The sequence below is a fragment of the Nerophis ophidion genome, linkage group LG05, assembly GCF_033978795.1.
Source record: "Nerophis ophidion isolate RoL-2023_Sa linkage group LG05, RoL_Noph_v1.0, whole genome shotgun sequence".
Taxonomy (NCBI): domain Eukaryota; kingdom Metazoa; phylum Chordata; class Actinopteri; order Syngnathiformes; family Syngnathidae; genus Nerophis; species Nerophis ophidion.
The window spans coordinates 27,881,739-27,895,031 of record NC_084615.1 but is presented as its reverse complement, the minus strand read 5'-3'; the positions used below and the strand labels follow the sequence as shown (position 1 = coordinate 27,895,031).

The window sequence follows — 13,293 nt, the reverse complement described above, 5'->3', positions numbered from 1 at the left end:
ACAAAGCCCAGTTTGTTGCTTGGCCAGTCAACCTATTTCCTGTGATCGGTTTGAGTCGGGTGACCTCCGACCCCTATCCCCTACTCCTACTTGTGAGGGCTTCCTACCAGTTGTTGCTAATTGAAAGTTAAAGTTCCAATGATTTTCACACACTAGGTGTGGTGAAATTTGTCCTCTGCATTTGACCCATCCCCTTGATCACCTCCTGGGAATTGAGGGGAGCAGTGGGCAGCAGCGGTGCCGCACCCGGAAATCATTTATGGTCATTTAACCCCCAATTCCAACCCTTGATGCTGAGTGCCAAGCAGGGAGGCAATGGGTCCCATTTTTTATAGTCTTTGGTATGACTCGGCCGGGGTTTGAACACATAACCTACCGATCTCAGGGCGGACACTCTAACCACTAGAATGTCTTTGCACTTCCTCCTAAAATTCAAACCTGCATTTTTTGAGCATTCCAATTTTCATGGGGGCAAGAGCCACCTCTCTCTAGAGCAGGGGTCACCAACGCGGTGCCCGCGGGCACCAGGTAGCCCGTAAGGACCAGATGAGTTCTAAAAATAGCTCAAATAGCAGCACTTACCAGTGAGCTGCCTCTATTTTTTAAATTGTATTTATTTACTAGCAAGCTTGTCTCGCTTTGCTCGACTTTTTTACTTCTAAGAGAGACAAAACTCAAATAGAATTTGAAAATCCAAGAAAATATTTTAAAGACCTGGTCTTCACTTGTTTAAATAAATTCATTTATTTTTTTTACTTTGCTTCTTATAACATTCAGAAAGAAGTTTTTTGAGAAAAAATACAACCTTAAAAATGATTTTAGGATTTTTAAACACATATACCTTTTTACCTTTTAAATTCCATCCTCTTCTTTCCTGGCAATTTAAATCAATGTACAAGTATTTTTTTTATTTATTGTAAAGAATAATAAATACATTTTAATTTAATTCTTCATTTTAGCTTCTGTTTTTTTCGACGAAGAATATTTTTGAAATATTTCTTCAAAATTATTATGATTAAAATTCAAAATAATTATTCTGGCAAATCTAGAAAATCTGTAGAATCAAATTTAAATCTTATTTCAAAGTCCTTTGAATTTCTTTTAAAATTTTTGTTCTGGAAAATCTAGAATAAGTAATGATTTGTCTTTGTTAGAAATATAGCTTGGTCCAATTTGTTATAAATTATAACAAAGTGCAGATTGGATTTTAACCTATTTAAAACATGTCATCAAAATTCTAAAATTAATCTTAATCAGGAAAAATGACAAATTATTGTTTTAATTTTTTCAAAAAGATTCGAATTAGTTGGTTTTTCTATTCATTTTTTTTCCGGTTGAATTTTGAATTTTAAAGAATTGAAATTGAAGATAAAGTATGTTTCAAAATTTTATTTTCATTTTTTTCGTGTTTCCTCCTCTTTTACACCCTTCTATTAAGTGTTTTTTTCCATCATTTATTCTCTACAAAAAAACCTTCCGTAAAAGGAAAAAAAATGTACGACAGAATGACAGACAGAAAAACTCTTTTTTTTATATATATAGATTTATTTATTAAATATAAATTGAGCAAATTGGCTATTTCTAGCAATTTATTTAAGTGTGTATCAAACTGTTAGCCCTTTGCATTAATCAGTACCCAAGAAGTAGCTTGGTTTCAAAAAGGTTGATAACCCCTGCTTTAGAGAGCTTGTGATGGACATGTGCACTTTTGAAGCTATTTAAGGGTGTATTTCCTTAGTAGAGTAATCCTTTAAAGGATTCTGTGACCAAATGCATTTGCTAGCTCACAATCATATAAGGAAATAGTACACTGTATAAAATACACCACACCAGTCCACAAGTAATTGATCCAGCCCCATCTAAAGGAAGGGCTGCCATATAAACCACGCACTGGGAAAAACAACACAAGTCCAAAAACTTTCACTCTGGGTCATCCATCTATCCATCCATCCATTTTCTACCGCTTATTCCCTTTGGATTCGCGGTGGGCGCTGGTGCCTATCTCAGCTACAATCGGGCGGAAGGCTTTGTACACCCTGGACAAGTCGCCACCTCATCGCAGCACTCTGGGTCATATAATAGTTTTTGCAATATGAAACAGATTATTACAAAATGAATCAACGTTTATTACATAACGCATTCAAGACTACAAAATATGGCGTTAATCCATAATGAGGTGAACATGTATTACCTTGTTACATTCAGCACTATTATTAGATAAGGCGTTGTTACATGTCTGTATCTGCACAATCATCCAGATGATATATTTTGTGTGTTTTAAGCAGGTCAGACTGAAGAGCGGGCGACAAAGAGCCCTATGGGTAATATAGTCCATCGGATGAACGTGGCTGTGGGCGAGTGCGGGGACAGACTGACTAAAGCTGAAGACAAGACTCTGGGGCTGGTGCACGCTGCCCATCAGCTTGCAGACAATGCTCACAAGGTAAATACTGTATCTCATAAAGTACATTTAGGACTAGACTATTCAACTACATAATAAAGAGTCCAAGGTGTCAGGGGCCTGACATCAAATTTATTTAGAAAGTACCTCCTCATTTCTGGCCTCGCTACTCATTTCCAGCGTGTGCAGCTAGACAGATAGTTACCAGCATGAAGAAACAGAAACAAAGTTTTGTTGATGATTCATGTTCCTTCTTTGGAATTATTTTTCCTCCTCTGTTTTAAATCTTTATATGGCTTCCTTTATTTGGGTTTGCAAGACTGAAAATATGAACATTACAAAAGTATACCATTTATTGTGTATTTTACATGAATAAAATAGAATATTTAGTGTTGATACACACAGCAAACGTTGGTTAACCACCATGTGGTTAACCACATGGTGGTTAACAGTCAAACCTAAGGTGTAGCTTCAGCAACCTCTGCTGTTAAAATTAAGCGCTACATGTGTTCAACCACTTTTGATCCCAGTCAACAAGATAAGACCACCAATACAAGAGACATCAAAGCCAGCAATTTCAATACATTCATACTTTGTTGTTCAGTCGCTGTTAAAAGTCAGATTGCCGCATTTGTTTTGTGTTTTTTTAAGGGTTAATAGTAGGGCTGTGAATCTCTGGGTGTCCCACGATTTGATTCAATATCGATTCTTCGGGTCACGATTCGATAATATATCGATTTTTTTCGATTCGATTCGATTCTCAATTCAAAAACGATATTTTTCCAATTCAAAACGATTCTGTATTCATTCAATACATAGGATTTCAGCAGGATCTACCCCAGTCTGCTGACATGCCAGCAGAGTAGTAGATTAAAAAAAAAAAAAAAGCTTTTATAATTGTAAAGGACAATGTTTTATCAACTGATTGCAATAATGTAAATTTGTTTTAACTATTAAACGAACCAAAAATATGACTTATTTTATATTTTTCAAAACATTGGACACAGTGTGTTGTCAAGCTTATGAGATGCGATGCAAGTGTAAGCCACTGTGACACTATTGTTCTTTTTTATTATTTTTATAAATGTCTAATGATAATGTCAGTGAGGGATTTTTAATCACTGCTATTCTGAAATTATAATTAATATTGATACTGTTGTTGATACTATTCATTTTTGTTTCATTACTTTTGGTTTGTTCTGTGTCGTGTTTGTCTCCTCAAATGCGCTGTTTATTGCAGTTCTGAGTGTTGCTGGGTCAGGTTTGGTTTTGGAATTGCATTGCATTGTTATGGTATTGCTGTGTAGTGGTTTGTTGGATTGATTTAAAAAATAAATAAAAATAAAAATAAAAATCGATTTTTTAAAAATGAGAATCGATTCTGAATCGCACAATGTAAACGATTCGATTCGTATTCGAATCGATTTTTTCCCACACCCCTGGTCGATAGTGACATCTCCTTCTGCTCACTGGTTAGAGTGTCCGCCCTGAGATCGGTAGGTTGTGAGTTCAAACCTCGGCTGAGTCCTACCAAAGACTATAAAAAATGTGACCCATTACCTCCCTGCTTGGCACTCAGCATCAAGGGTTGGAATTGGGGGTTAAATCACCAAAAATTATTCCCGGGCGTGGCCACCGCTGCTGCCCACTGCTCACCTCACCGCCCAGGGGTGATGAAGGGTGATGGGTCAAATGCAGAGAATAATTTTACCACACCTAGTGTGTGTGTGACAATCATTGGTACTTTAATTTTTAACTGCTACCATTGGCGGGAGTACTGCATACATGAGCAACCCTGTTTTGAACGCTTTCATCAAGCCTATTTGGGTGGCAGCCAGTTGATTTAGGATAACACTGGCAAGTATAAATTGCAATATGTAATTGTATTCATTGAATAGGGAACACTGAGAAGAATAATGATTAAAACCCACTTCTTATGTTAAACATGAACACATATTTCGGGAACGAAATAAAAAGTACCGTATTTCCCGCACTTAAGATCCTTTCATTTTCTCAAAAATCAATACAGCGCATAATGTACGGCATAATTCTGGTTGTGAGTACCGGCCTCGAAACAATTTTATTTGGTACGTGGTGTAATGATAGATGTGGCCAGTAGATAGCAGTCACACATAAGCGATACGTGTAAACTGCATGACGGCTTTCAAGCCTCACCACTTAAAGCATGGGTGTCAAACTCTGGCCCGCGGGCCAAATGTGGCCCGCCGTGTAATTTCATTTGGCCCTTGACGCAATATGAAATTAACATTACAGCTGGCCCGCCGGTTTTATACAGCGGTGGTGCCGCTGTAACACCCCATTCACCACTAATACTCTTACTTGCCAACCCTCCCGATTTTCCCGGACTCCCAAATTTCAGTGCCCCTCCCGAAAATCTCCCGGGGTAAACATTCTCCCGATTTTCTCCCCATTTCTACCCGGACGACAATATTGGGTCGTGCATTAACAGCACTGCCTTTAGCGTCCTCTGCAACCTGTCGTCACATCCGCTTTTCCTACATAGAAATAGCGTGCCAACCCAGTCACATAATATATGCGGCTTTTACACACACACGCACACAAGTGAATGCAACGCATACTTGTTCAACAGCCATACAGGTCACACTGAGGGTGGCTGTATAAAGAACTTTATCAATCTTACTAATGTGCGCCACACTGTGAACCCACACCAAACAAGAATAACAAAGATATTTCGGGAGAACATCTGCACCGTGACACAACATAAACACAACAGAACAAATACCCAGACCCCCTTGCAGCACTAACTCTTCCGGGACGCTACAATATACCCCCCCGGCCCCCAAGCAATAATTAATGTTTTACTCATGCACTTTCTCTTGCTACTTCAAGGTTCGAATGTTTGATTTATTTGTTATTGTTATTTTATTTGCAAATTTATTATTAGCCAGTGGAAAAAGTTTATTTTTATATTTACCTCAGAGGGCTGCACATAGAAAAGAGGCATTCAATTTTTATTTAAATTTTATTTGATATGCCATTGATATTTTTTAATGATTATTATTTAAAACTCGATATGATATGTCACTTTAACGTTATATAAGCCTTGCTTGTTCAATGTTCAATGCAAAACTATTAAAAAGTTCATTTGTTCAACCTTGGCCCGTGGCTCTGTTCAGTTTTAAATTTTGGCCCACTCTGTATTTGAGTTTGACACCCCTGACTTAAAGGATTGTCGGTGCATTAAACATACAAGTATTTTTATGGTGAGTGTATCCATCCATCCATTTTCTACCGCTTGTCCCTTTCAGAGTCGCGGGGGGTGCTGGAGCCTATCTCAGCTGCATTCGGGCAGTAGGCGGGGTACACCCTGGAAAAGTCGCTACCTCATCGCAGGGCCAATACTGATAGACAACATTCACACTCACATTCACACACTAGGGCCAATTTATTGTTGCCAATCAACCTATCCCCAGGAGCATGTTTTGGAGGTGGGAAGAAGCCGGAGGCCCCAGAGGGAACCCACATAGTCAAACTCCACACAGAAAGATCTCGAGCCCAGGAATGAATAACGACCATAAAATGGCACCTATTAGCAGACATATTATCTGGCGTTTTGTTTTGCAAAATTATGCAAAACCAACATTTCTTACCTTCTGGTACCTGCTGATCTGTATTTGTCCTGCATAAGTCCTGAAAATGTGAACATGTCCGCCATTGTAGTGCGTGCCGACACCGTAGTCATAAGTTTCTTCTTTTTCTCTATCTTATTATGGGACATTCATCTTTCACTGTTGCCATTTCTAATATAAAGTAGCGTAAAGTCCTTACTTATATCTGTCAGTAGACTAGCTATGAAAGCGTTAAAAACAGTAGTGGGGTTACATAATTCACCCACGGAACTTTAGTTATTAAAGGGTTCCGGTCGGACGTTTTTTCACGGGACACATTTCCAGCGTTGCTGTTTTACACTAGTGCGCCATGGATGAGGAGATGCTGCTCTGTTACTGATTTAAGTAAATTCTGAATGTCATTAAAACAGTTAGCTCCATCTTTTGACACTTCTTCCACACCTGTCCTTGCACGGTACACCGCTAAAACAAAGATGACGGGGAGAAGACGTTGTCGAAGGTGAGCCGCGTAAATAAAACCACGCACATTCTGAAGAGACGCTCAGAAAGCTCATTGAAGATGGTCGATAAAACATAATCTATGTAACATTTTGACCAAAGAACCACCATTACATGTTATGTAGACCACAATGAAGTGTTTTACATTTAGAAAAAAATCCTAATATGACCCCTTTTATGCGCCTTATTATCCGGTGCGCCTCTTGTATGAAAAAAAAACCTGACTAGACCTGCTCATCGGCAGTGCGCCTTTTTAATCCGGTGCGTCCTATGGTCCGAAAAATACGGTCATTGTAAAGTAGATAGTTTGTAGAACTGTAATAAAATAAAAAAATACAGGACCACAAACTGACATAAACATTGCGTAATGAAAAAAAAAAAACCCTACAGAAACTGTTAGTGGTTCCCAAATGTGCATCAGCAATTTACTGTGAATTATGTATCAGCTGTTAGAATGATTCATTCATTACAAAAAAAAGAAAGAAATGTACGTCTTTGTCACATTTTCAAACATGGCTTTTGTAACGTTACGAGTGTAGTTTACTGTACATTATATCAGACCGGGAAGAGAGCAGGGCACGAAGTGGACTGGCCATGAAGAGGAATTTTGTTTTAACCTGACACTATTTGGAAGCAACAATTACTTGTAAAATGTCAATTGATAAATGACAGGATGCTTTATATGAAATTTAATAACCGACCTAGTTACCTAGTTGGCAATAGTCTAGACGTACAGACTTAGACTTCCTTTTATTGTCATTCAAATGTGAACTTTATAGTACATATAAGAACGACATTTAATTGCATTAGCTTGTTGTAGTGGGAGATAAAAGAGCAATAAGGTGCAGAGTGGCTGCATTTACAAAGGAAGGTGCAGATATGAATAGATTTACTGTACAGATAAATATATTGCACTTTTGCATATGCATCCACATTTACGGATGTATGTTATATTGTCTTTATAGTCCAGCGATTTAATCCGTTTTTGGGGGGAATTGAGGGGATTATTTTGATGTTTCCTTTGTTGTTATTTTTTAAATGTTGTACTAAAAATAAATCAATCATTTATAATGTATTACTAATAATCCAAAACAAAAATCTAATCCTTCAAACCGTGCCAATTTTGTCCCCCACTCTTTTGAAATCTAAATTTTGGCCCTGTATTTTTATATTATAGTTTTTAATTCAGTCACACAATTTATATAGCCGGTCAACACACTTTTCACAAAAGTTTTTAAGTGTGTGGCCTAATTTGACCTTCCTTAAACTTTTGAATGCGTTACAGTTCACTACTTTTTACACAATTTTATGTTTTCCAACAAGGAAGTGAACATTAAACTTGGTGTTCGGACCATGAATGGGTCAATGACTGTGGTGCTTCAGCGATAATTAATATTAAAATTACCTTTTCATCATGATAACAACTGATCTGATTGTCAGAGGAAGGGTGCCACCCAGTTTAGCTTTCTTCAGCAGCTTGTGACACACACACACACATACACACACACACACACGCATGCACGCACACGCACACGCACATTCATGTATTTGTTGCCTACTTGAGACCTCAGAAAAATGCCCACCTCTTTAGGACCACCCTTTCTAGATACAGTACATAAAAATGTGTATTTAGAACATTAATAATATATATATATATATATATATACCATCAAATATAAAAAGGTAAGCTTTTAGTTAACCTTTATTTTTTTTTATTTCTGTTTTGATTGATTGAAACTTTTATTACTAGATTGCACAGTTCAGTACATATTCCGTACAATTGACCACTAAATAGTAACACCCAAATAAGTTTTTCAACTTGTTTAAGTCTGTGTCCACGTTAATCAATTCATAGTGAAATTCATGGTTTGTAATTGTTTTTTAATCTTCATTGTTTACTCCAAGTTATTACAGTTTCTCTCTCTCTCTCTCTCTCTCTCTCTCTCTCTCTCTCTCTCTCTCTGTCTCTCTCTCTCTCTCTCTCTCTCTATATATATATATATATATATATACATTATTTCTTTATGAATTTTGGCCAAAGTGGGCGCATTTCAATTTCTTACACACACTTGTCATTACATATGTTGGCCAGAGGGGGAGCACTTCAAATTTTTACACACACTTTTATTTCATATGTCGACCAGAGGGGGAGGACTATGAAAACTGACACACAGTCAATTTGAAAAATCCCTCCTTTTTGGGACCACCCTCATTTTGATAGATTTAACCACCAGGGGTGCAAATGAGATCTCTATTTTTTTTTTTTTGTAATGTGCTTAAGGCCGATGACAAACGAGTCACGGACCACAGATGGCCCCTGTGCCGCACTTTCGGCAACCCAGCTGTAGCGCCTAACCGTTAATGGGCACTCTGGTCTTAGAATCGTAGTGTATTTGTTCATCCTATGGTCACATATGGGACGCGAGGTGTCTTACGTCAGCACCGGAAGTCATAAAATCAGCTGTTCACCTGGCAGGATTTTTCGGGGTTGAATAGGGAAGTCCTTCTTTAGCTGCCATCTTTTTTATCATACATTGCTACCTTTGCACCTGTCAATGTTTACTTTGGTATGCACATTAAATAAACCAAAAATCCTGACTTTGGAGCAATGTTCACGGACTCTAGTATTTGGCTCTCTATCAGATGCAATGGTTTTTCGTATTGGGACCATGATTTATTTTCTAACTTGTTCACCGGTCTTCATATGGAAGGTACTTTTTCCTTGTTGATGTCTCAAGAAGGTGGGAAACACAACGACACACACACACACGCACGCACGCACGCACGCACGCACGCACGCACGCACGCACACACACACACACACACACACACACACACACACACACACACGCACACACACACACACACAAAGAGTCTCTTGAAGAAGTGGCTGACAAATTAGCATCGCTGGCAGTGACGTCATCACCGTCATTGTTTACTGAACCAGAGATAGTGACTGTGCGTAATGATAAACGCGCATGCATCGCCAGGCTGTGCTTTTTATCGATAGATTTATCAGATTACATTTTTTATTATCTATAACATGGAGGCCATTTGCGGCCCACAGCTATTGTTTTTGACTATATCATACACCCCGCTAGCAGCCCGCCCCGTGCGTCGGTAAGGTGGGCGGGGTTGGGGGCGCAGGGGTGTAAAATACAGTCAGGAAGAGTCATGATGCAAAGGATTCTGGGTATTTGTTGTGTTGCGTTTATGTTGTGTTACTGTGAGGATGTTCTCCCAGTATGTGTTTGTCATTCTTGTTTGGTATGGCTACCCCAGTGTGGCGCATATTAGTAAGAGTGTTAAAGTTGTTTATATCATAACCATCAGTGTACTCTGTATCACCCAGTATACCTTTCAATCTCGTTCGTGTATCTGCGGAAGCTGCATACAACATGTTGCTGGAGTGGCAAGTAGTTTGTACATGTTGTAGAAAGTGTCAAAGGCAAAGGCTTCATAGCACGCCCTTATTCTCGTTATCTGAATGACAGCTCCCAATGTCTTATTTACTCTGTGAAACGGGTCAAAATAGCTCTTTGAGTGGTAAAGGTTGCCGATCCCTGATATATAACAACGGGCGGGCGGTTGCGGTTTTGATAAAATGTTGGTTCGGGTGGATGGCGGGTGGATGACGACTTTAATGATGCGGTTGCGGATGATATAATTGCCTATCTGCGCATCTCCAGTAACTACAGTTTGTCTTTACATTAGTAACTGCAAGTTAAAACTAAACTATGCAAAGCAAAAGCCATTTATCAACAACACCCAAAAACAGCTTATCTAAGATGGACTGATGCAAAATCGAAAATTGTTCTGTGGTCTGATGAGTCCACATTTCAAAATTTTCGAGGAAAGTGTGGACATCGTGTCCTGCGGACCAAAGAGGAAAAGAACATTCTGGACTGTTATAGGCACAAAGTTCAAAAGCCAACATCTGTGATTGTATGGGGGTGTATTAGTGCCCAAGGCATGGGTAACATACACATCTGTGAAGGCTGAATGCTGAAAGTTACATACAGATTTTGAAGCAACATATGTTGCCATCCAAGCAACGTTATAATGGACAACCCTACTTATTTCAGCAAGACAAGGCCAAGCCACATGTTACAACAGCGTGGCTTCATAGTAAAAGAGTGCTGGTACTTAAGCTGTACATCAAGCAAAAATGAGAAATAATTCCACCTGAAAATCTTAAAAAATTGCTCTCCTCAGTTCCCAAACGTTTACTGAGTGTTGTTAAAAGGAAAAGCCATGTAACACAGTGGTAAAAATGCCCCTGTGCCACCTTTTTGCAATGTGTTGCTGCCATTAAATTCAAAGTACATGTAGCTGAGATAGGCACCAGCGCCCCCCGCGACCCCAAAGGGAAAAGCGGTAGAAAATGGATGGATGGATGACTATTTGCAAAAAATTATTACGATTCTACAGTTCAAACATTAAATATATCTTGTCTTTGCTGTCTATTCAATTGAAGCAAAATCGGTGTTAAAAAAGGCCAAACGCATCATGCCACCAAAGTGTATCTCTTGTTATTTTTTTTAAAACTTGGCAGCCCTGCAGTTAGCATGCATCAGAAAAGTGCCAAAATATGATTCTGAGGTTTGTACCTGCATAATTTTCCAGCATTTCTGTTGATAAAAGGATGAGAGCTTATCATCACAGTTCAACACCCCTGTCATGAAAATGCTGTGTCTTTGCTCGGTCAGCAATGCAAATAGAATGTTTCATTAATTGTCTTATTCTGAAGAAGAATAAATATATACATACCTGTAAACAAGGAAGTTAATATCTATTTACTGCGCTAGCCGTGACCCAACCTTGGATAAGCGGAAGAAAATGGATTGATGGATGGATGGATAGCCAGAAGGTTTAGGATTAAGACAGGATTCGGAAGTAGATTTGAGTTATGTGGGTGAACGACAAGTGTGCCGCTGGAGTAGTACAATGTTGATATACTGTTACACAAATGCAGACACATTTTGATTAGACAGTTGATCTGCACTTTTGAGCGACGCTCGGAGACAAATTCAATTGGCAAAAATGATGCGGATTTGCCAAAATATGAAGGGTTTCGCAGGTATTGGTTAAATTTACGTGAATTTGCAAATTCATAGAGGGACTGAGAAATGCTGAATTCAATGAGGCTAATATTGTGTTAATTGGTTAAGTACTTAATAAATGTACTTTTGAATATCTCACTGTAATCAGCATTGTTTTGTCTTTACAGAGAGCATTAAAATCCACGAAGTAGAAACGTACAAGAGAGAAAGCGGGTGATGTCACTGCATGCTCCAAACTGCTCCGTCAATAAATATGTCTAGAAGAGGATCACCTGTCATGGATTTATTTTCCTGGGCGATGAAACGTTAACCCTTGATGTTCCCTTGATGCATACAAACGGTCTTTTCATAGGATTTGCACAATACTGTACATGAAAATACACACATGGTGATGTAGTCTTTTTGAATTGTTCCACCAAAGCAGTTTTGCGTTCATTTAATCTAATGATTGTCTTGTTGTTTTCATGTTGTACGGTGTCCACATTGTGTCTTTATCCATGTAGTCGTCATGCTCACCAAAGTGTCCAACATTGTCCGTCTATGTCATTTATGTCTACAGTAAGACTGAAGATGCGCCAGGTATACGTCGCTTAAATACCATTTACAACTTTTCGACTAAGGGATAAACATCTCAAAAGTATTATTCAGTAATACTAATGATTTTAAACAACATCATTTATTATCATGCACAATTCAACATTTACAAAAAGGAGTAGACAGAGGGAGTGTTAATTTAATCCTCATCCCCTTCTCCACGTTTTACTAGTACTGTGACTGTGACTAAATAGATATTAGTACCAGTGTAGTATCTTCCATTTATATTTCAAGTTTTTTTGAGTCATCTTTGATTTTCCTGGCAGGAAGTGTTTCAGTTGTTTTGAAGTGAATTAATTAACTCATATTATGTTTTCCACATGGTAAATGTTATATTCATCTTGGAGAAAGCAAACCATCAAGTTTAGTTAAATAGTGGTATTTCAGTTTGAGCACATAAGATAAGGCCGCTTAGTTTGATATTTGCAGGTGAATTGGATCAGTTCTTGTAGGAAAGGGGCCCTAATTGGGACTTCGGAATCCAAAAGTGATAGTCTTACCCTTGAAAAGAGACTACCTGTCGAGATCAACGCCAACATTTAAGACCAGAAAAAAACAGTTTCATTTAGACCACATGAAAAACCCAAAGCATTTGTAATATATGTGTGAAATTCTTTGTTTTGTTGCAAATAAACTAATAAAGTCAGGTTGCATCATTCAAAGTGTGTTTCAAGTTGAAGTACATCACTACGACTGCGGATGCATGTTAAATAATATCTTTTATTGCTGCTAATCCTGCTTTGAATAAACAATTATCTTACTGGACTTTTTCTTTTTACGTGTTTTGGATTATTTTTTGAGCCACTGGATGGCACTCAAACAAAAATGTTTACGTGGCAATAATCTTTTTGTTTATTGCAGGGTGTCAAACTTGTTTTCATTGGGGGCCACATCACAGTTGTGGCTGCCCTCAGAACCACTTGTAGCAGTGAATAATATATACATTTTAAATTGCTTCATTACACAATTTTCTATTGTTATATATTTTCACATACACTGTAAGAAAAACATGTAAATTTTCGAGAGATGGCTGCTGAAATTTTACCATAAATTGTACCATGGTTTTTTTTTACAATCTACTGTAAATGTAAATGGTAGAACAGTGCCACTGTTTTACTGTAAAATC

General features: G+C 38.1%; 1 protein-coding gene across 3 annotated transcripts in view; it reads left to right on the top strand.

The window, feature by feature from the left end:
• stxbp6l (syntaxin binding protein 6 (amisyn), like) overlaps positions 1–12,932 on the top strand; it is a 38,929-nt gene extending 25,997 nt beyond the window's left edge. For 2 of the 3 annotated variants that reach the window (XM_061900420.1, XM_061900422.1), the window contains exons 6-7: positions 2,283–2,443; positions 11,741–12,932. In XM_061900420.1, coding sequence (XP_061756404.1) covers positions 2,283–2,443; positions 11,741–11,764 — 185 coding nt within the window. In that variant the 3' untranslated portion in view covers positions 11,765–12,932. The remainder of the gene's footprint in view (positions 1–2,282; positions 2,444–11,740) is intronic. The other variant, XM_061900421.1, reaches the window with a different exon arrangement.
• The last annotated feature ends 361 nt before the right edge of the window (positions 12,933–13,293 follow it).